Here is a 24,173-nt window from a genome sequence, read left to right as displayed (position 1 = left end):
GATTTATGGGTTGCCAGTTCTTCCCTGGAGAAAAATATGCTGAGAAGTTCTTTTAGTGAGAGACGTGGGGAAAATAGTAAAGGTTAAATGAAATTGTCTTCCTGCAGTTAGAGCAGGAAAGGTGAGAAGAGATTTTGCTAACAAGCTTTGATTGCATATCCTTTTTTGCTCAGTTGAAACACCTAAACAACCTGCTAAGTACGCAGGCACTGTGCTAAAATAAGTAGTATCACTGATACAAAATCAGAAAGTGGCTTCCTGAAGACTATCCTAACTTATGACATGACATTTAAGCTGAATATATATATATTTTTAATTTAAATTTAATTAGTCAACATATAGTACATCATTAGTTTCAGATGTAGCGTTCAGAAGTTTTTAAGCCGAATCTTGATGGATGAATAGGACTGTACCATGAGTTATAGATGGGGTCTGGGTATTCCAATAAAGGGAACAACATAAGCAAAAGTATGGCACATTTCCTGTTATGTTATTTAATTGGAGAGAAGGCAGTCAATTGAATATTTGATGATTCCATATTTTGACACTAATACTTGTGACTATTTAATTTTAGCATCACAAAATTTGTACATTTATATCTTCATTTGTGTTGTACTAAATCTAAGTCTAATTTATATTTTTAACAATAAATATAAGATTTGAAAGTCTTTATTTTTCTTCTAGAAGGTCAGATTCCAAATATTAGGAGTGGTTTAAATTATAAATAGAAAATTTTACTTTGTTAAGAGGTGAATGATCTTAAAAAATTTTTTTTGAAGATTTTATTTATTTATTTAACAGAGAGATATACAGCAAGAGAAGGAACCACAAGCAGGGGAAGTGGGAGAGGGAGATGCAGGCTTCCCAGTAAGCAGGAAGCCCAATGTGGGGCTCAGTTCTACGACCCTGGGATCATGACCTGAGCCAAAGGCAGACGCTTACCCAGCTGAGCCACCCAGGTGCTGCCCCTTATTTTATTTTATTTTTTATGTAGGCTTCATGCCCAGTATGGAGCCTAACGTGAGGCTTTGACTCATGACCCTGAGATCAAAAGTCAGACGCTTAACTGACTGACTAGTCGGGTTCCTCCCATATTTCTTTTTCTTAAGTAGGTCCCACATTCAGTGTGGAGCCCAGTGCCGGGCGTGAACTCATGACACTGAAACCAATTGGATGCTTAACAACTGAGCCACCTAGATGCCTCTTTGGTGGGAGGAGGGGTCTTGACCACATACCATGTGGTTAACATAAACAATATAGCAAAGCAGGGTTTTTTTTTTTTTTTAAAGATTTTATTTATTTATTTGACGGAGATCACAAGTATGCAGAGAGGCAGGCAGAGAGAGAGGGGGAGGCAGGCTCCCCGCCAAGCAGAGAGCCCAATGCGGGTCTCCATCCCAAGACCCGGGGATCATGACCTGTGGCGAAGGCAGATGCTTAACGACTGAGCCACCCAGGCACCCCTCTTTTTGTGTGTAAATATTTTCCCTTTTCTTGCTGAGCCTTCTGTCAGGGGCAGCACTCCTTCCCTCTCAATCTACTTCTCTGTCATGTGGGAGAAATGAAGTTGATGTTTGGATGAGGTGGAAATTTAGTCGTGGAACCTGGTTGTCTGTTTTGGTGTGGAGAGCTCTAGATGACAGCCATGTTCCTTATAATTCAGAAGACCAGGCTCTTAAATTATATTGTCTTGAGGGTGATGTTAAATGAGACATCACTTGAAATTGAACTAAACTGAAAATGAACTAACTGTTCCTACATCACTGGGAAATATGCTATGCAGGTAAGAGAAGTGAGGAGACTAGGCCAGAGGCTATATCCAGTGCCTGATATTTGTTTATTTATTTATTTACTTACTTACTTTTTAAAGATTTATTCATGTATTTGACAGAGAGAGTGCAGGAGAGCATGCCCAAGCAGGGGGAGCAGCAGAGAGAGGGAAAAGCAGGCTCCCCACAGTGCAGGGAGCCTGATGGAGGCTTGATCCCAGGACCCCGGTATCCTACCTAGGTGCCCCCTCCACTGCTTGTTTTAAAGTCTACATATTTTGTGGGGTTTTAAGTTCTTTCCAAAATACACACACATACAATTTCTGTCTTGTCAGTTAGTTGAGCTGTGTCTTTGATTTGTGGAGAGGATGGAAATAAGGTAAAATGAGGGTACGACAGATGAGCTTTGGGAAAGGATGATAAGATTTCATGTCTTTTTTTGCTTCTTCAGGTTACACAGAGGATTTTCTGGGGAATAATTTTGAAACCACCGCAGTTAAGTGAAGCACTTGCCCATTTTTCTGAGAGGTTATAGCAGTGGTAGAGGTCAGATTACCTTGAGTTTGAACTAGGAAGAATAAATGCTCTGGCCTATTTGCTTTGATGACTTAGAAGCCAGAGGAGAATACTGTTGAAATTCTGCTACATGGGTAGGCCATTTGTTTTTGTTATAAAATAAAATTATTACTGAAGATTTCCTTAGAAGTTCAGAGATCTCAGATTATTCTCTAAATCTGGGCCCAACCTATTTGGTCATTCAGAGGTTACCAGAGCTTTTGAAAATGGGCTGTAGTCCATTCATTTGTTTTCGTCAGCAAATATTTAGTGCTATCTAAGTGTCAGACTATTCTCTCTCATTTGTGAATGTTCTACATGAACCACAGAAAAAGTAAGAGAGAAGACCTAAGAGAGGCACAGCATTTTTTTTCAGCTTTTTTTTTTTTTCTTTTAAAAAAAACTGTGTACCGGTTAGAAATGGGACACTTCGCTGTGTGGTTTAGGTCAGTGATTCTAACCCATAGAGTCTTGATATGTTGTCAGTTATAAAATGAATAGGAAGTTATCTGTCACTAAAATACTGAATGTTTACAAATGATTTACTTGTAAATTAATTAGGTATGTTTTAGAATAATGCCTATGATAGTTTTTGCAAATGATTTATTTTAAGAATGAATCAGGTCCATTTTAGTGTAATGCCTACAGTAGTTTAGCCTTCATGTACTTGTGTTCTCTGTTTTAAGTACAGGAGTCATAGGGTTATAGTCATTATAGTTTGGGAAGTTGTAAGTGTCTATGGTTTGCCATCAGACGTGTACTGGTGGAGAATTGCTTGAGAATTCGTTGTTCTAGGGTTAGAGAAATGAATGAGACATCTGGTCAATGCTCTACATCTTTCTGTCTAGGGGAGTTGATAAGACTGTAGTTGTCTCTGATATAAAAGTAATAAATGCTTTATTTTTATTTTTTATTTTTTTTTAAAGATTTTATTTTATTTATTTGACAGAGAGAGATCACAAGTAGGCAGAGAGGCAGGCAGAGAGAGAGAGGAGGAAGCAGGCTCCCTGCTGAGCAGAGAGCCTGATGCGGGACTCGATCCCAGGACCCTGAGATCATGACCTGAGCCGAAGGCAGCGGCTTAACCCACTGAGCCACCCAGGCGCCCGTAATAAATGCTTTAAACTATGGGAGAGAATACTGACAGTAATAATGTGTGCTTGCCACATGAAAGTTGAACTCAGGATTCAACTTGTTGAGCCCTTACTATACGCCCAGGAGCTCTGTTAACTGTTGAGTATACCATGATACATGGGGCACTCTTGCTTTTAGTGTTCAGAAAGTGATGTTTGGATCTGACTCTGGAAGAGAGGTGGTATTTAGGTTGGTGGTTTGGGGGCAGAGGTGGAAGAAGGTGGTACTTTCACAGGGCCTTGAAGGATGACTAGCAATTAGGCATTTGGAGATGGAAGCGGAGCAACGTCAACAGTGTCATTGTCGCAGTCTTTTCTGAGACTGTTAGGTGTGCTTTCTGACTTAATTGCGGTCTTTCTGAACTTCGTTAAGGCTGAGCAGATAAGTTGCTGCCAGACTGAGGTCAGTTGCTTTGAAGAATTGATGGGACTACTGACAGTGCTTCTTTGTTCTCAAATAGCAGGGATACTCCTGAAGTGTTTGCCTGGATCTCTCTGTTGGTAAGGTTGCTTTTCTCCTACTTAGCTGTTATTCTTTGGCCTTAAGGTATTTTAAAGTATTTTTTCTGAGTTGTTTGAAAATAAATTGCAGACTTCTACTCCAAAATACTTTGGTGTATATTTCTTACATTTTATTACCATAATATAATTATCAAAATCAGGACTTATTCAGGCTTCAAGGATTTTGTTGGTACCTATTACCTTATTTATGGAAGTGATCTTGTCTTCATTCAGTATACTCTTTTCGGTAACTTGCTTTTTTATGTTGATAAATTTGAAAAGAAATCCAGAAAGATACAAGAATAATAAAACCAACATTCATGTCTCCCACTGCCCAGAACTGTTGGTATTTGTTCATGCATGCCACAGGTCCTTACATCGGCCTGAAGTGGCCCTGCTTATTTGGGCCACCTGTTACCTCACTCTTTCCTTGCTGCCGACTCTACTCCAGCCACATGGCCTCCTTGCTACCCTGCAGACACAGCAGGTATGCTCTTATCTGTCAGCTTGCATTTGGCACACTTTTATTGAATACCTTTTATACCTGACCAGAGCAAATAGATCCATTGGAAGACTTGTTTCTTTCTTTCTTTCTTCTTCTTCTTCTTTTTTTTTTTTTAAGATTTTATTTATTTATTTGACAGAGAGAGATCACAAGTAGGCAGAGAGGCAGACAGAGAGAGGGGGAAGTAGGCTCCCCGCTGAGCAGAGAGCCGGATGTGGGGCTCGATCCCAGGACCCCGGGATCACAACCTGAGCTGAAGGCAGAGGCTTAACCACTGAGCCACCCAGGCGCCCCAGAAGACTTGTTTCTTAAGTAGTGGGTAATATTTAATTAATTAGGTCATTCTTTCAATTACTTCAAGTAACTCAGGTCAATTACTTGAACATTTCTTATGTACCAAAACTTTGAGGGGAAGAAAGGAAAGCTGGAAAAGGTTAGGAAAACACAGAAAGTTGCATAACTGATCCCTTTGACCTCAGGGAATGGATTAGTTATGAGAATGGATTGTCTTGGACACTTCCAGTTGATAAATGGGGGAATTGCATTATTGATTGATAGCCCAGCTTAACTGTTTCTAGATTTGCCATAATGTCAACAACTTTTTTCAAAACAAAATTTCAAATAACTCCTTGTTTTTTGATGCAGTGATTCTTTTTTCTAAGATTACTGTTGGATATGGGGATTAAAAAAACATGTATGATCAGATAAAGAATCTGTTTTGAAAGTTAATGTGAAAAAGTATTTTAGTATGTTTTTTAAGATGTTTAAAGTTATATTACTTAAGTTACTCATTAATTTTTTTCATGGAAAAACATAACATGGCAGGAACCTAAGGTTGTCCCAGACTGTATGGACTTAGTATCATTATTTTTGAGCAATAAGGAAACAACAATGAAAAGTTTTTCTTAAACTTTGATTTTTAAAGTAAAATACAGTTTCTTACAATCTGAACACTAAAGTATACTAATTCTTTATAAGTATTTTTTTTTTAAGATTTATTTATTTATTTTAGAGACCAAGTGGTTGTGGGAAGGAGCAGAGGGGGAGAGAGAATCCTAAAGCAGAGTTCCTGCTGAGTTTGGAGCCCACCAGGGCTTTATCCCAGGACCCTAAGATCATGACCTGAGCCAAAATCAATGGTCAGCCACCTAACCAACTGAGCCAGCCAGGCGCCCCAATGAGTATTAGTTCTTGATGAATTTTTATAACTCTGAATTAAGTTAGCTGGGACATCTGTTAAAAAAATTATTTTATGGGGGCCCCTGGTTGGTTCAGTTGGTAGAGCATGTGATTCTTGGTCTCAGGGTTGTAAGTTTGAGCCCCTTGTTGGGTGTTGAGATTCCTTAAAAATAAAATCTTTTTTTTGTTTTTTAAAGATTTTATTTATTTATTTGATAGAGATCACAAGTAGGCAGGACGGTGGGGGAAGCAGGCTCCTCACTGAGCAGAGAGCCTGATGCAGGGCTCTATCCCAGGACCCTGAGATCATGACCGGAGCCCAAGGCAGCAGCTTAACCCACTGAGCTACCCAGGCGCCCCTAACAATAAAATCTTAAAAAAAATTACCTTATCGAGTCATTTGCTGAATATTTTCCTCTCCTAAATTTCAAAACCAATACATGCCAGGAAAAATTAAAACCATGTAAAAGAAAATAAAAAGTGAAATACCCTTCCATATATAAATAGCATTCTCACTCTTGAAGGAGCTGTGGTCCAGTTTGGTGTATAGCCTTCCATCCTTCCAGACATGGTTCTAGTATATACACAAACATACATATATAGATATAACTTCAAAAAACGCAGTAATGGGGTGCCTGGGTGGCTCAATCATTAAGTGTCTGCCTTCGGTTCAGGTCATGATCCCAGGGTCCTGGGTTTGAGCCCCACATCGTGCTTCTTGCTCAGCGGGAAGCCTGCTTCTCCCTCTCCTACTCCCCCTGCTTGTGTTCTCTCTCTCCCTCTCCGTCAAATAAATAAATAAAAAATCTTTAAAAACAACAACAACAACAAAACACAAAAACACAGTAGTAGAATCATATTCTTACATTATTCAGTGGGTTATAATTTTCATTTATGGTATTTTTCCGCGTTGGTTCCTATATCCTTTCTGAGAAATTCTTGTTATTTCTAATTTTTCACTCTTCTATTTTATAGGCAAAGAGCCCAATATTTGGCAAAAAGGACTTAACATAGTCTCACACTTCTTACTGGCTGGTGATATAGGATCTCTGACTTCCATCTTCCAACTGAGTGCCTAAAGCCATCTGATGAGATTTTGGGTGCTAATATAAATTGAGACATGAACACAATATGTCTGTTGTGTTCTAGGGAAGTTGCACAATATGTGGCACAGAATTCCCACAGCTCTTGAGGGCACTTATTAAAGCATTGTGTATACTCTGAGTAAGAGGCTAAGTAGGGTGGCCAGGTTTGAAGAGGAGTGTGTGGTATAAGTGATGTCAGTACTCCAGACAGGGTGGTGCCTTTGGAATTCTTTAATTTGAGGGAGGAAGATGTGTTGATCTGGAAACGGAATGATGTTTCTGGTATTTCTTTTGGAACATGGGGTTAGTGGTGAGTACAGGGTGATCTAGAAAGATGGCTGGGAGAGAGATTGTTTTGTTGAGGATTCATTCAGCAGGAATGTATTATGTAAGTAAGCAGGAAGGAGGGCGGTATCATCATCAGGAACATCCAGCAGGGTCCCTGGAGGCCAGGATGCTGTCGCATTAGTCGCTATTTAGTGATTGCTGTCCTGAGCTGGTACCAGTCTTGGCATTTCTAACCTGGGATGGAGTCCCAATCCAGGAAATTTGTGTGAAGAAAGCTCTTGACTGCGGGAGGAGGAGGAGCCTGGGAAGTCGGTGCCATCTAGTCCTGAGCAAAAGAGAGGTGTTAGCCATAGCTCTGGCGTTTGGAGCAGCTCTGCCATCTTGTGGAATAAATGCTTAATGATTTTTGTGAGGACTGAGTGCAGAGGTTTGCAAGGAAAGCCTTGGCAGGGTTGTTTTCCTCCCACTTAGCTGTTCTGTGGCCTCGAAGTTGTTTTGCATATTTTTTTTTTCTGCACATATTAAAAAAAAATTTTTTTTTAAATAAGTAAGCTCTACTCCAATGCAGGACTTAAACTCACAACTTCCAAGATCAAGAATCGCATGGTCTGGTTTCTAAGCCAGCCAGGGACCCCTCTGCATGCATGCATGCATGCATATATATATATATATATATATTTTTTTAAGATTTTATTTATTTATTTGACAGACAGAGATCACAGGTAGGCAGAGAAGCAGGCAGAGAGAGAGGAGGAAACAGGCTCCCCGCAGAGCAGAGAGCCCAATGCGGGGCCTGATCCCCGAACCCCGGGATCATGACCTGAGCCTAAGACAGAGGCTTTAACCCACTGAGCCACCCAGGCGCCCCTGCATATTGTTTTTTAATAAGTTTTAAGACTGAAATAATTTCAGTGTCACAAAAAGTTAGAAAAGTAGTACAAAGAATTCCTATATATCTTCCGCCAGATTCCCCCACTAGCTTGCAGTTTGCCATGTTTGCTTTATTATTATTATTTTTTAATGATTTTTTTTTTAAAAGCAGGCTCCATGCTGGGCAAAGCTTTGAACTCAAAACCCTGAGATCAAGACCTGAGCTAAGGTTGAGATGGATGCTTAACTGCCTGAGCCACCCAAGTGCCGCCCCATCACTTTTTTTTTTTTAAGATCTTTTTTTTTCTTCTCTATTTTTCTTTTCTTTTTTTTTGAAATATTTTATTTATTTATTTGACAGAGATCACAAGTAGGCAGAGAGGCAGGCAGAGAGTGAGGGAGGAAGCAGGCTCCTCGCTGAGCAGAGAGCCCAATGCGGGGCTCGATCCCAGGACACGGAGATCATGACCTGAGCTGAAGGCAGAGGCCCAACCCACTGAGCCACGCAGGCGCCCCCAAATAGTGATTTCTTTTTTTTTTTTTTTAAAGATTTTATTTATTTGACAGGTAGAGATCACAAGTAGGCAGAGAGGCAGGCAGAGAGAGAGAGAGAGGGAAGCAGGCTCCCCACTGAGCAGAGAGCCCGATGTGGGGCTCGATCCCAGGACCCCGAGATCATGACCTGAGCCGAAGGCAGCGGCTTAACCCACTGAGCCACCCAGGCGCCCCCCAAATAGTGATTTCTAACTTTAATAATTTCTTTTATATTTTATTAGTTTATATTCTATTATAAGGAAGAGGTTTCCCGTCTTTCTTTTTTTATGTGTGTATCTGCATGGATTCATGGATTCTTGCTTTGTTCTATGAGTTATAATCTGTGTTTGTCATTTTTTTCTTTTTAAAAGATTATTTGAGAGAGGGAGAGAGAGAGCATGAGCAAGCAGAGGGGCAGAGTGAAAGAGAATATCAAGTAAACACCCTGCTGAGCACAGAGCCCAGTGTGGGTCTCTTATCTCATGACCCTGAAATCATGACCTGAGCCAAAGTCAAGAGTTGAATGCTTAACCAAATGAGCCACAGGGGCGCCTGATGTGTGTATGGTTATTTATTTAAATACCCACGTTGTCCCAGATTTAGCCAGTGAGAACCTTTCAGACTGGTTCCTGTATCTTCTTCATTCTTTGAGCGCTTCCTTATATATATATATTTTAAAGATTTTATTTACTTACTTAAAGAGATTTATTTATTTAATTTTCAAAAAAGATATTGTATATTCATTTAAGAGAGGGAGCTGGGGATGGGCAGAGGGAGAGGTAGAAGCAAACTCCCCAATAAGTAGGGAGTCCGACACAGGACTTGATCCAAGACCCTGGGATCATGACCCAAGCAAGCTGAAGGCAGATGCTTAACCAACTGAGCCACCCAGGCACCCCTAAAGATTTTATTTTTTATTTTTATTTATTTATTTATTCTTTTCCTTTTTTTTTTTTTTAAGATTTTATTTATTTATTTGACAGACAGAGATCACAAGTAGGCAGGGAGGCAGGCAGAGAGAGAGGAGGAAGCAGGCTCTCCGAGGAGCAGAGAGCCCGATGCAGTGCTCGATCCCAGAACTCTGGAATCATGACCTGAGCCGAAGGCAGAGGCTTTAACCCACTGAGCCACCCAGGCACCCCAAGATTTTATTTTTAAGTGATCCCTATACCCAATGTGGGATTCAAACTCACAACCCTGAGATAAAAAATTACATGTTGGACCAATTTAACCAGCCAGCCCCACCCTACCCTGCCTCTTCTTTTTTTTTCTTAAATGTGAGCACTTCTTTATTTTCTGGTTTAACAAGGTGTTTCAAGGGGTGCCTGGGTGGCTCAGTCATTAAGTGTCTGCCTTCTGTTCAGGTCATGATCCCAGGGTCCTGGGTTTGAGCCCCACATCGGGCTCCCTGCTCAGTGGGAGGCTTGCTTTTCCCTCTCTGTCTACAGCTCCCCCTGCTTGTATTCCCTCTCTTGCTATGTCTCGCTCTGTCATATAAATAAATAAAATAAAAAACAAAAACATAAACAAGATGTTTCAGCTCATCTTGTACTTACTCATCCTTTCAGCAAGGGATTCAGAACCTTGGGTTTCCTCAGGCAGTCCCGATTTCTTATAAGAAAAGAATTGTAATTAGAAACCAAGATATGGGTGCTAGGTATGCCTATTGCTCCTTGGGTATACATAGAAAATATGGAAGTTCCTCTTACTGCCTGCATTTCTAAACCAAGCCCTTCTCCACTATCAACATCTTGATTTTTGTCTTTCTGGTTTCTTTTCTATGCATCTAAGAAAAAAAAATTATTTACTTTTTAAAAAATAATCTCTGCACCCAATGTGGGGCTTGAACTCATGATCCTAAGATCAGGAGTTGCTTCTCTGACTGAGCCAGCGAGGCATCCCCTTTTCTATGTATTTTTATATTATCTTTTTTTCCCTACCTGTAACCATACATGGGGTCATATACTATGGTATGGACTAGGCAACTTCCTGTTTTCACTTAGTCTGTCTTGAGATTATCCATATCTGTAGGTACAGAGTTACTTTATTCTTTTAAATAGCTGATTAGAATTACATAATGTAGACTTGCCATAATTTATTTAACTGTTCCTCTACCTAAGGACATTTTTTTTTAATTTGATGTATTTGACCAGACTTGCTGTGAACATTTAAATCCATTCATGTTTGTTTTTGATTGCCTTTTGTTGCTTCAGAGCTGATAAAGTTATTTATTCACAGACCTGAAAAATGTTGTACCCATTATAGTATTGGAAGTGCATGTCAGAAAAGTGTTAAACTACTGGGATCACATGGTGTCATTGCTGACAAGAATACCAGCTGTATTAGGGGGTGGTGCTGAGGGCCCATACCTCAGACAATGGGAAATAGTCCTTATCTTCTGGCTGGAGAAGTGGCAAATAACAGGATCCAGGAGCTCATCTGAAGTCCCAACGATGAGGTGCATCAGGAGATCATTTGTGCCAGGAGTTGACAGGCATGTGGTCCCTGAGAGCCACAGCCATCTGGGCAACCTCCTGCACGTGAAGTGGGCTGAGTTTGGATAGAAGTGAACATCTGGCCAAGCCATGGAAGAATGGCAGGAGAGGGCAAAGCCTGAGCAGAGGTGTGAGCTATGAGAGCATGAAGCAGTTTGGAGGGCCCGTAGTCAGGGAGCTGCTGAGGCCTCATTGTGGAGTAATGGGAGATGAGTTTGGAAAGCAAGGGGGCACTTAGATTGAGAAGGGCTTGGAATACTGGGATATGGTCAGTGAGACTAAATATCACAGTCATAATCCTCTGTGAGGTTTGAGGTTCTGGTCATGGGTATTTAAAAAAGGATTAAATAGGGCATTATTTCTAAGCCATGTTTCAGAAAACATAGTTTAAAAACTTCTTTTAGTATAAAGTTAATGTATGTTTATCATAAAAGGGAAAGTATAACAACAATACCCAAGTATATAGAAAACGAGAGGGTTCTGATCTTGCTATTATCTACTGCTATGTAACAATATTACACAAACATAGTGGCTTAGAACAGCACATTTGTTTTCTGATAGTTTCTGTGCACGAGGAATCCAGGCTGAACTTACCTGGGTCTGGCAAGACTTCAGTCAAGGAGGGCTGTATTCTCACCTGAAAACTCTGCTGGGGAAAGATTTGCTTTCTGACCCACATGGTTGTTGGCAGCATTCAGTTCCTTTCATGCTGTCAGGTTCAGGGCCATGGTTCTTGCTGGTACTCTCAGATTCTTGTCCTATGGGCTTTTTCATAGAGTAGCCCCCAGTGTAGCAGCATGTTTCATCAAGCCTTTAGAGGAGAAGATGTGCTAGTAAGGTAGATGTTAAATAATATAATCACAAAAGTTTTTTTCAAGAAAGGTAACATACTGTCGCCTTTGTTCATTCCAGTAGAGGCAAGTTATAAGTCCTGCCTATTCTCAGGGGGGAGGGGTTTACACATAGATGTGAATACCAGGAGGTAGGGATTATTAGGAGATATTTTATAATTTATTTTCCCCCATTTCTCCTCCCAAAAGTAAAGAAGACATTCTTAGAGTTACTATTCTGTTTTTTTTTAATTTAAAGATTTTTATTTATTTATTTGTCAGAGAGAGATAGAGAGCAAGTGAGCACATAAGCAAGGGGAGAGGCAGCCAGGGAGAAGCAGGCTCTCTGCTTGGGACTTGATCCCAGGGATCCTGGGATTATGACCTGAGCTGAAGGCAGCTGCTTAACCAGCTGAGCCACTCAGGTATCCCTAGAGTTATTATTCTTAAAAGCAAATTCAAATTCTGTGGACCATTTTTCTCTGTATATGTCAACGTACAGTAGTAATTTTGGGAGAGGCAAAAGCAAAGGGTGACTCTTGAGATTTTGAGCCTCAGAGCCCCGGAGAGATTTCTGTGCTTTGCCTTGATTCCTCCAAACAAAAATCTCTTAAACCTGAGGAAAAGCACAGAACAATTTATTTATTTGACACACAGAGAGAGAGATCATAAGTAGACAGAGAGCCAGGCAGAGAGAGAGGAGGATGCAGGCTCCCTGCTGAGCAGAGAGCCTGATGTGGGCCTCGGTCCCAGGACCCTGGGATCATGACTTGAGCCAAAGGCAGAGGCTTAACCCACTGAGCCACCCAGGCGCCCTGAGCACAGAGCATTTATGTGAGAACACCAGTAACAACTTGCAGGAGTAACTTGGTTCCAGTAATTTACTTTCTACCCAAAAGGTAATTTGATTAATCTTAGCTTTTGAACCAGGCTCCCTTGAGGATTTAATTTTCATATTTTCTGCCTTCTGTGTTCTAGTAACTACTCCCTTGTTGACAACAGATGGATGATGTCACTTAGCTGGCTGGTGCCATCAGTGACATTTGATCCAGATAGACTCCCACTGGGAAGTATTCACCTGTGTGAGATCTGGCCACTGTACAGACTGTGTGTGGCCCAGTGGGCCCTTTGGGCAGCCAGCAGCTCTCCTAGTTTTTGACCATGCTTTTAGCACCATATCTTTTTTTTTTTTTAAGATTTTATTTATTTTTTGACAGAGAGTGAGAGGGGGAGCACAAACAAGGTGAGTGGGAGAGGGAGAAGCAGGCTCCACCAGGCAGGGAGTCTGATGCAGGGTTTGATCCCAGGACCTCAGGATCATGACCTGAGCTGAAGGCAGACGCTTAATGACTAAGCCACCCAGGCACTCCAGCACCATGTTTTTCTCGCCACAGGAACACTGTTATATCGAGTAGTAGAATATAGAAACATAAAAGCACTGTATTCTTTCTGTTGTAAAGATAATATGACTGTTATACCTTTTTAGAAAGCATGGAAGTGTAGAAAACAGTTGTTTTTCTTTTTACTTGAAGTCTCATAACCAAAGGATTGCCATTATTTTTACTACTGTATTGTATATATTCTAATAATTTTTTTAAAAAGTTTTTATTTATTTATTTGACAGAGAGAGAGAGATCACAAATAGGCAGAGAGGCAGGCAGAGAGAGAGGCGGAAGCAGGCTCCCTGCTGAGCAGAGAGCCTGACGCAGGGCTTAATCCCAGGACCCTGAGACCATGACCTGAGTGGAAGGCAGAGGCTCAACCCACCGAGCCACCCAGGCGCCACACTACACAATTTTTAAAATCATAATATTTCTCTTGTGGGTTTTCTTTGGCATAATTATGCTGTGCATATTCTATTTTTATTTTTTTCAAAGATTTTCTTTATTTGAGAGGGAGCAAGTGAGAGAACACAAGCAAGGGGAGTGGCAGAGGAAGAGGGAAAATCAGGCTTTCCCCTGAGCAGGGAGCTCGAGGCCAGGCTGGGTCCCAGAACCCCCAGATCATTATCTAAGCTGAAGGCAGATGGTCAACTGACTGAGCCACCCAGGCGCCCCCATATTCTATTTTTAAATTCTTTGAAAATGTAAAATATTTTGCTGGTTACATCATTTTTTATTGTCCTTATTGTGCTTTTATTACCAAACTTGAGTGTTTGATTATTAAAGTGGACAATTAGATGTTAAAATTTTTCAGGTTGTATCACTGATAGAGGGACCCATGGCTGGGATTTTGCACAACTTTGATTTTTTAAACAAACAACCATGTGGTCAGTGACAATCATGATGACAACTAATACTCAAGTAACTTGCTGTAGTTAATAATGGGTTTTCTCTTCTGTTACCTCAAGGAAACCTGTTAGAGTCTTGTGAAATAAGTACTTTTCCTCCCATTTGGTGAGGATATGGTCTTGGAGAGGCCAGCTTTCTTGTTTAATGTTGCAATACACCAAGGTAAGTATCATAGAAGTAAAGAATGGAACATGTCCCCCAGTTCAGCATTTCATTATAATGAGCAGAACGAACTGTAAGACATAGAAAGAGATAGATACTGTAAGATTTATTTTACATGAAGTCCTTAATGGGAATTCAAAGAAGACAGGTAGATTCTTTTTTCTTTCTTTCTTTTTTTTTTTTTTTTTAGGTTTTATTTATTTATTAGAGAGTGTCCATGAGTGGGGGGAGGGAAAGGCAGAGGGAGAAGCAGATCCCCACTGAGCTGGGAGCCTGATGTGGGTCTCGATCCTAGGACCCTGGGATCATGACCTGAGCCAAAGGCAGATGCTTAAACCGACTAAGCCACCAGGGGCCCTGGCAGGGTAGAGTCTTTTCTGCTGAGAGGCTAAGGCAAAAGCATTATGCAAATAGATAGCATTTGAAGGATGAGCAAGGCTTGGTTTGCAAGTGAGAGAGGTATGCCAAACCAAAGCAATCATGTGACCTACACTGGCTGTACTGGCAGCTTTCATTGTGTGTACAGAAGGCTTGCCTTGGCCATCTTTATACAAAATCTAAGATAAAATTATGAAGTCTGGAAAATACCACTTTTTTATTTCTCCTAAAATTAGTTGGGTTAAAACTAGTACCAGGTTTTTGCAAGGTCTTCTTGAAGAAGGAAGCAATTACTTAAGTCTTGGCATGTTTATAGTTTTTGCTGTTGTTTCATTCTAATTTAATATGTCCCAAATAGTTTATCATCGTTAAAAAGTTAGCCTAAACATTATTTTATTACTATATAACATTTTTATTGACAGTTTGGTGGATCCAAAATTATAGTTAATTGTGTAATACAACCGATTTTGACAAAGGTTATATTCCATAACTGATTTATACCCTATTGGCTGCTTTTCTCAACCTGGTGCTTATGTTGTTTTTCCTGAAAGTGCAAGGCAGATTATTGACAGGCTGAATTGGAATGGTTTGTATATCAACAGTTTATACTCACTGAGTTCAGTTTATGAGGGAATCTGACTTTCAAACTTCTGTGGTCAAATATTCATAATTCTCAAATCATTCTTCTTTAAATAGTTATTCCTTTGGGTAAAACCAGTGACTCATTTTGTTTCATTGATGTTGCTATTTTGAAAAGAGCTCTTGATTTGGTCAGGGGCTTTGTGATAGTGACTTCTGGCAGTGTCTTCTCTTCTGGGGAGTTTCTCTGTTTACTTGAGCTGCTGTGATACTATTCCTATGTCTTAGAGGCAGGTGGCCCACCTAAGTGCTGTGCTTGTTTACCTCTTTGGAGGTCCAACTGTCCTTACCTTCTGCTTGGCTGTGAGGAACCAAAGGTTTTATTTCTGGGGATGAAGAGTTTTTATGCTGCCACACTAAACTTACTTCCTTTTGAGAACTGGATTGATTAGACTATCGTCTTCATCCATTCAAGCTGCTGTAACAGAATACAGGTGGCTTGTAAACAATAATGTTTATATCTCACAGTTGAGGAGCCTGGGAAGTCCACGATCAAGGCACCAGCAGATTCATTGTCTAGTAAGAGCCTGCTTCCTAGTTAGTAAGCAGCAGTCTTCTCACTATGTCGTCATGTGGCAGAAGGGGAAAGGGAACTCTCTGGGGTCTCTTTTATAAGGTTACTAGTCCCATTCATGTGGGCTCTGTTGTCATGGCCTAATTAGCTCCCAAAGGCCCCACCTCCAAAAACCAACATATTGGGGATTAGGTTTTTACATATTAATTTTGGGGATCTATAGCACTGTCAGACCAAGTGCATCTTTATTTCAGCAGATAGTTTGAGCACATCTTTCTTGAAATCTCTGTCTGAATCAGTAGGAGATAGATGCATAAGTGTATTGGGAATCTGCATAGATGAAATTGAATTGGCTCAGGCAGTTCTACCTGAGAGAGTGTAGATTCATTGCTTGGTGTGAGCCTCGAGACTGTCCTCAGCTCTGTCCCACTGGATCTTTATCAACAACTTAGATAAAGATCTGAATATATAGAATTACAGAATCAAGAGTTAAAAACTTCTTGCACTAAAATAATCTCATGGAGTTTGTTAGGATAAATATGTAACTTCCAGTATGTAGTTTGACAAAACTGTTTGGGGAAAATGGAAATGTACTTTAATTCACATTTTAAAAAGGCAAAAAAAAAAAAAAAGTTCAGGATTTTGTTGGACTAAGCTGGTACTTTCCAACACCATGTATTTAAAGTTGAGCTGATTCCATTATACCATACTGCTTTTTAAAGATTGATTTCTTTATTTTAGAGAGGGGAGAGGAAGCCTGAGCTAGAAGAAGGTTAGAGGGAGAGAGAGAATCTCAAACAGATTGCACTGAGCGTAGAACCCGATATAGGGCTCAATCTCATGACCCCGAGATCATGACCTGAGCGGAAACCAAGAGTCAGATGCTTAACCGACAGAGCCGCCCAGGTGTCCCTTGTCTGCAGTGATTTTTGAGACTGTCACAATGGAAAAAGGAATTATTAGGTTGAACTGTGTGATGTAACTAATGTTTAACCTTCTTAATGTACAAAAAATGGCAAATTCACGTGGTTCAACTTACTAGGCCCAAGAGGAGGAAATCCAGAGAAATTGCTTGTAATTTCTTTTACGAAATAATTTTAGGATGTATTGGAGGTTTGAGTTTTGTATATGTGCTGCCGAAGCGAGCACTGGAGGTTAGAGTTTTGAATTTCTCCACTGCCATGCTTTTCCAGTACACCCATTTGTCTGTAAATTCCATTTTATTTCATGTTACTTTTCTTCTCTTAACTGCATCTTATTGATTGGTACCTCTTCATTTTATCTCTTGTTAGAGATAGAAAGTGATTTTAAGGCATTCTGCTTTGGGATGTGTGTGTATCTGTATAATTTTTCACTTGTATAAATTGCCCATATAATGGCATCTGTCAGATCATCAGCATAACAACTTCGTAACCATACCCTAGTGCTGATTTTGAAATATAGAATATGATTTAGATTGAGTTAAATTTTTTTTTTCTGATGATGGAATGGTATTTGAAAATGTAGTCCTAATATTTACCAGTGGTTCAGTATGCTTTCTGCTTCTAATGGAAATTGTATCACTGCATTAAGGAAAAATTTGGTTCACTCAAGAAAGGTCCACTCAGAATATTCTTGGGTGACCTATTCAAGTAGAGTAGAAGAATTTGAGTTTAACGTGATTGTTCTCATTGAGGTGAGGGCATTGTTAAGGCAGTCTTCAATAAACTCTTTCCAAGGCACATGCATTCCTTGTGACAGCTCTTATTTTTTTGTCATTGATAACATGATAGACCATTGCCTTCTGGTTTGGGGGGGTGGTTTCAAACTTTTACTGGCTCTTTAAATTTGATTATTGACTTCTGACTCCTTATGCCTTCGGATCCATTTATTTGGTTGTCATTTTTTCTCTTACTATCTCTGAGTCCCTTTGTTCAAACAAAGTACACAATAGCAAAATCTCAAAAACCTTCATAACAGTTACACTGTCTTTGTGTAGAAACCATTGTGAGATCCTTTTCATAGGGTTTCATAAAGAGATCCCACCACAATATTCCCTAGTTCTGTCGACACATGCAGGTACCAGGATGGTAATAAGTCTGAATCTGGTCCAACTCATCAGTAGTAAGTGCTGGGATGGGTCCTTGATTTTTTTGTTTTTAAGGGATTTCCCCCCATTCTTTCCCCGTAGTCTATAAACTTGAGAACTTGTATGGCTGCTTAACAAACAAACAAACAAACAAACAAAAAACATGTTGATCTTTTCTTTCAGAAGATGAATCATGGTTGAGTCTGTATTATTTATCCTGAAGTTGTATCCATTCTCTCCAAACAGTAATCTGGGGAGATAATAATGGCTGTCTGATGTCTCCAGCTACATATGCATTCTGCTCTTTCACTTTCTATTGCTATGTGTTAATGCACATGTAGTAATAACTAGGTTAAACACAAGGGATCTTTGTTTTTGTTTCTGTTTTATTTTTCAGTAACAAATACTTTTAAGAAAACAGATGATTTTGTGACATGTAAAGCACCAGCTGTCGACCTAGATCACAAATTCAGGTGCAAGGTTGTGGATTGTCTAAAATTTTTCCGCAAGGCCAAACTGTTGCATTATCACATGAAGTATTTCCATGGGATGGAGAAGTCACCAGAGCCAGAGGAGAGCCCAGGAAAGAGGCATGTCCAAACGAGGGGCTCTTCAGCTTCAGACAAGGCCAACCAGGAGAGCCTGACCAGGAAGCGGGTCTCTGCCAGTTCCCCAAGTAAGTACTTTTTCTGTGTTGTATCTGTATTATAGAGGACTCTCTGTTGCTCAGGTCACATTGCTTGCATTTCTGACACAAAAGAAGGCATTAGGTTGGTGTCCAATTGAATTTCAAAGACTGAAAATGACAAGTGATCCTTAGGCATTGCGTCATGGGGCTGTGGCGGTCCTGGAGAAAATAGAAATACCTAACTGATAGTCTTACCTTGGCCTCCTGCTCCTCAAGTTACCTTGAGAAGTCACTTAGCTTTTTTTTTTTTTTTTTAAAGATTTTATTTATTCATTTGACAGAGAGAGATCACAAGTAGGCAGAGAGGCAGGCAGAGAGAGAGGAGGAAGCAGGCTCCCCGCCGAGCAGAAAGCCTGACGAGGGACTCGATCCCAGGACCCTGAGATCACAACCTGAGCCGAAGGCAGCGGCTTAATCCACTGAGCCACCCAGGCGCCCCGGAGGGCCCTATAATCCTAGTACGAGTGGGAACAGTTAAGGAAATGGAGCTCCTTCAGAAGCCACCAGTGAACTTGAGCTCAGAACAGCAGGAGTACAGTCATTCTATCCCCCAAGCCTACTCCATCCCTGCCAGCAGGGCAAAAGAACTGAAACATTGCGGGACTCTCTTGCTGTCTCCAGATTTGAGTTCAATTTCATGTAATCATAACTGAAGATATTTTCTTTTTTTTTTTTTCCAATTTATTTATTTTCAGAAAAACTGTATTCATTGAAGATATTTTCTAATAGCACTGTTTATTTTGCATAGAAATGACAATGGGGTAGTAAGGGTTATGAGCACAAAATCTCATGTTCATGTCTTATCACAAAAAACTATTTTGGAAATTTTTTTTTAAAACTTAAAATCGAAAAATTACATATTTCTGGGGAAATTTTAGAAGACTTTTTTTTTTTTTTTTTAAAGTTATCTCTGTACCCAGTGTGGGGCTTGAACTCACGGTGCCAAGATTTAGAGTTGCATGGCCTACTGACTGAGCCAGCCAAGCACCTGCAGAGGCATTTTTAATGACTTTTCAGTAAATTCTACAAGCTCTTCAGGTTCTTTTTACCTGAAATTGTAACATCATTATTTATTTTTGGCTTATAACTTCTCCATTAAAATACAGAGGGTTTTTTTTTTTAATGATTTATTTATTTTGCGGAGGGGAGGGGCACAGGGAGAGAACTTTTCACACAAGCTTCATGCTTAGTGCGGAGCCCGATGTAGGACTCAGTTCCAAAACCTGTTAGACCTTGATCTGAGCCAAAATCAAGAGCTGGATGCTTAACCAACTGAGCCACCGAGGCACCCCAAAATACGTAGGTATTAAATGACATATGCTACTCCTAGGACATGTGACAGTGTTTCCAAGAAGGTATGAAATCAGGTTTTAGGACAGTGGGCAGGCCATGTTAATTAAGGTGATCTCTGATCCTGTAAGAGATTAGTCCTCAGCCATGTTGCAAAGATATAGTGGGAGTTTCTTAGCCATATATGATGTATTATTTATTCAAAATACAATGCAAGCCACATGTAACTTTTTCTAACAGCTACATATTTATTTTTATTTTTCTAATTTTTATTTAGTTTTTATAAAGATTTTATTTATTCATTTAAGGCTGGGGGAGCACAGAGGGAGAGTGAGAGGAAGAAGCAGACTCCCACTGAGCAGAGAGCCTGATGTGGGACTTGATCCCAGGACCCCTGATATCATGACCTGGGCTGAAGGCAGATGCTTACCTGAGCCTGAGCCACCCAGGCACCCTAATAGCCAGTTTTTAAAATGTAAAAAGAGGGGTGCCTGGGTGGCTCAGTTGGTTGAGCGACTGTCTTGGGCTCAGGTCATGATCCTGGACTTCCAGGATCGAGTCCCGCATCAGGCTCCCAGCTCCTTGGGGAGTCTGCTTCTCTCTCTGACCTTCTCCTCTCTCATGCTCTCTCTCACTCATTCTCTCTCAAATAAATAAATAAAATCTTAAAAAATATGTAAAAAGAAACAGATGAAATTATGTATTTTATTAATTCAGTATATCCAAATATTGTTATTTCAGCATGTAAACAGTATAAAAATTTACAGTGAGCTATTTTATATTCTTATACTAAGTCTTTAAAATCTAGTGATTTTATTTTGTATTTTATGCTCTCTGAACATTTCAATTCAGACTAGCCACATTTCAGGTGCTCAGGAGCTACATATGGCCAGTAGACTTTGTATTGGACTGTATAGCTCTAATACCCTCAGCTTTAGGCAGTCTAGCATGCACTTGACAAGCCTAAGCATTGAGCTAACAGGAGCTGCCTGAGGAAGGACAGCTGGCCAGTAGTCACCCAGGAGGAGTCTCGTCATGCGGGCTTCAGGCCATGGAAGCACTCACCACCTTAGTGACTTCATCAGAGTCCTGCTCAGGATGGCTGTCTCGGCTGGTATGAACCAACGTGCAGTAGATGATGGTCAAGGCCAAGTGCCAGTTACTTATTTGAAACGAAGTCCACAGCTATCAAAACTCCTTTCCTATATCTAGTTCAGACCTGTGTGGGAAGAGAAAGTTGCTTATTGACCATTGGGTTAGAACACTGGAGTTAGAAATGTCTCAGACTGAAACAGATTGACTTGTTCATTGAGCTCCATTTACTGAATACCTAGTATTTGTTAGACTCTTTTCCGGGCATTACAAAAGAGACCTGAGTCCTGTTCTGCTTGAGATCTTGGTTGTGGATATTCCTGGCACAAAGGAAAAAAGACGGGCTCAGTTCTCAGACTGGAGCATTCTCTTGCCTGGGTGATGCTTGTTTCATTTAGGGCCAAGCACTGATTTCTTAGGGATCAATAAGCATCCTTAAAGGAAGTTAGTGTCTATTACCGGCCAGTCCTACTGGCTTTCGTGGCCATTTTGTATCTTTTAGGTGAGTTTATATCTCTTTGCCATTGAATACATATTTAATTCTGGGGACAAGCTTATGTCCTAGAACTTGAGGGACTCATCACTGAGGTTTTCCCCTTACGCCATATACCACCTGGCACAGGTCTCAGCTGGAGCAGTGGCTAATCCCTCTGCCTGGGAGTCACACAAGATGCCTTTTTTAAAAAAAGATTTTATTTATTTATTTGAAAGAGAGAGTGAACATGAACGGTGGGGTTGGGGGATGCAGAGGGAGAAGGAGAAGCAGACTCCCCGGTGAGTATGAAGTCTGGGATCAGGACCTGAGCTGAAGGCAGATGCTTACCCAGCTGAGCCACCCAAGTGCCCTTAGATAACTTGTTAAAATACAGATTTTTTTGGGCCCTGCTTTCCAGACATTCCATTTCAGTGGCTCTAAGTTTAGAATCTGTAATTTTTGTACTCCCCACCCCCAAGTATAAAAGTGACATATGATTGCTGTGAAATCAGTACCACAGAATGCTAAGGGAAAAGGTCTCCCTCCCCTTGGCATTTCCACCTCCATTGCGGATGTGACTATTTTTGTTTAGCAAACTTTTTTCAGATATTTTCTGTTCATGTTCAAGCACATACATGTCTAAATAGAAAATATATTTTACACAATTAAATTTAATTGCACAGCAAAGGAAACAGTCAAAAAAACCAAAAGACAACTGACAGAGTGGGAGAAGTTATTCGCAAATGACATATCAGATAAAGGGCTTGTATCCAAAATCTATAAAGAACTTATCAAACTCAACACCCAAAGAACAAATAATCCAGTCAAGAAGCGGGCAGAAGACATGAACAGACATTTCTGCAGAGAAGACATGCAGGTGGACAACAGACACATGAAAAAGTGCTCAACATCACTCGGCATCAGGGAAATACAAATCAAAACCACAATGAGATACCGCCTCACACCAGTCAGAATGGCTAAAATGAACAAGTCAGGAAATGACAAATGTTGACTCTAGCTCTGTGGGGGTAGCTCTGTTGTGGATCTGTGGTGTCCAAGCATGAGCATGGTGTCCAATGCTCATGGTTGCATTGTGCTTAGTTGTTGCTTTTCCTCTGCGTGGTTCAGGATTGCTTACCACCTTGCCTGTCTTTCTGCTGCTGGGAAGGGAAGGGGAGGGCATATCTCTTTCTTTTAAGAGTATAACCCAGAAGTGCCACTGATCACTTCTGTTCATAGCCCATAGGCCAGAACATATTGTCCCTGGCCTCACCTTGCTCAGGAGAAACTGGAAAATGTTCTCTTTTCTTATGAAAGAGGTAGAGAAATGGGTATTGGAGAATGCATAGCAGTCTCTGCCATGTGAACTAAGGCAGAAAAATGCAGGGCTTAAGAGGGGGTGGTTGGAGGGCCCTGTGGGGCTGGTGTTTGGGTGGGATCCGTGGTGGGGGCCAGCGGGGGAGACAGCTGGGAGATGAGGCTGGGAAGGTAGGCATGGTGAAATGGTAGTGTTAAGCCACGAGTATCACCTGCTCTGGTAGGCAGTGAGAATCTCTCCCAAGAGCATGCCCACTTCCACTCTGCCCTTGAGCTGCTTGCCGTCCCTTCATGCAGGGCAGAGCATGCTCTGGTTGCTCCTTGTCCCAGCCGCGTGGCAGTTCTGCCATGGACGATAGTGATGTTATTCTGTGCCTTTCCCTCCCTGAAGCAGTAGTCTTATGTCCTTCTGCTCTCATAAGGTGACGGTTGTCTGGTGGAGAACTAGGGAGCTGGCTGTACAGAGGGAGAAAGGCTCTAGGACTTCTGATGGGCACCTACAGCCTGAGGAGATGACAGTGGCCATCCTAGAAAAGCCTCACCCTCCTTAGGTGACCGGCTGCTTTCTGATCCAGAGCCTTGGCAGGAAATTGCTCTTTGCGCAGCCGGGCTTGGGCAATCTAGAAGAAGCTCTGCAGTCAGTCTCATACTGTGTGGGTCAGGCCGTTCAAGGAGAAAACTGACAGCAGACCAGTCTCACTCTGTATGGAGAGGGTATTGCAAGCAAGATAGCAACAGCTAACATTTGAGAACTCGCCATGTGCTAGGCACTGTTCCAAGTCTTTCTTTGTATTTGTCTTGTTTAATTCTAAAAACAGAGCCTGTGAGATGGGTACTGTTGTGCCCAATTGGTAAATTAGAAACTCAAGACACAGATGAGTTGGGTTAACTTGAACCAGTATCTGTACATCTAGCAGGTGGTGGAGCCACGATTTGAGTCTAGTTGCAGAGTCTACACCCTCACTCTAGGCTGTGAGTCTGGTCTTTTAGGATTCCAGGGAAGGATGCCCGCCCCTGGGTCCTAGAGTGGAGAGTAGGAGTGCTTTCCTGCAGGAGACTTCCTGTGTCCATGGGTAATCCGAATGAGTTCTGCCTGTTGTCCGCTTGTCTACCCCTGTACCTCAGGGAATCACCTGCATTAGCTTAGTCACTGCTGGACATTTGTCCCTGTGAGCTCTGCCACCTCAGACCACATGTGACTTCACAGTTTTCAGCTGGAAGCCAGTGTGAGACTCTGAAGATTTTCTTTCTTCCTTGTGCATTCAGAGACCATAGACCTCTATAGAACAGCTTCCTAGAATAGCTCTTCTTTTTATCTTCATTGTTTACTCCTCTAATTGAAGCCTTTGGAGGGAACTCTTTAAAGCTTAAGGTGACCCTATTTCAGACCAGCAGCAAGACTTGGGATGCTTTTAGTTACAAGTAACAGGAAATCCTATTTGAATTGACTCTATAGTCAAGGGGTCTGTTGGTTCACATAGTGGGGCAGTACAGGGGAAGGACGGCTCCAGGACT

General features: G+C 41.1%; 1 protein-coding gene across 2 annotated transcripts in view; it reads left to right on the top strand.

Moving 5' to 3' along the window:
* Nucleotides 1-24,173, top strand: part of PHF20 (PHD finger protein 20) — a 149,850-nt gene that overhangs the window by 91,293 nt on the left and 34,384 nt on the right. For both annotated transcript variants that reach the window (XM_044263120.1, XM_044263121.1), the window contains one exon: nucleotides 18,194-18,472. In XM_044263120.1, coding sequence (XP_044119055.1) covers nucleotides 18,194-18,472 — 279 coding nt within the window. The remainder of the gene's footprint in view (nucleotides 1-18,193; nucleotides 18,473-24,173) is intronic.

The sequence above is a fragment of the Neovison vison genome, chromosome 8, assembly GCF_020171115.1.
Source record: "Neovison vison isolate M4711 chromosome 8, ASM_NN_V1, whole genome shotgun sequence".
In the NCBI taxonomy this organism is placed as follows: Eukaryota; Metazoa; Chordata; class Mammalia; order Carnivora; family Mustelidae; genus Neogale; species Neogale vison.
The sequence above is the reverse complement of the archived record's forward strand: the minus strand, read 5'-3'. Positions and strand labels throughout refer to the sequence as shown.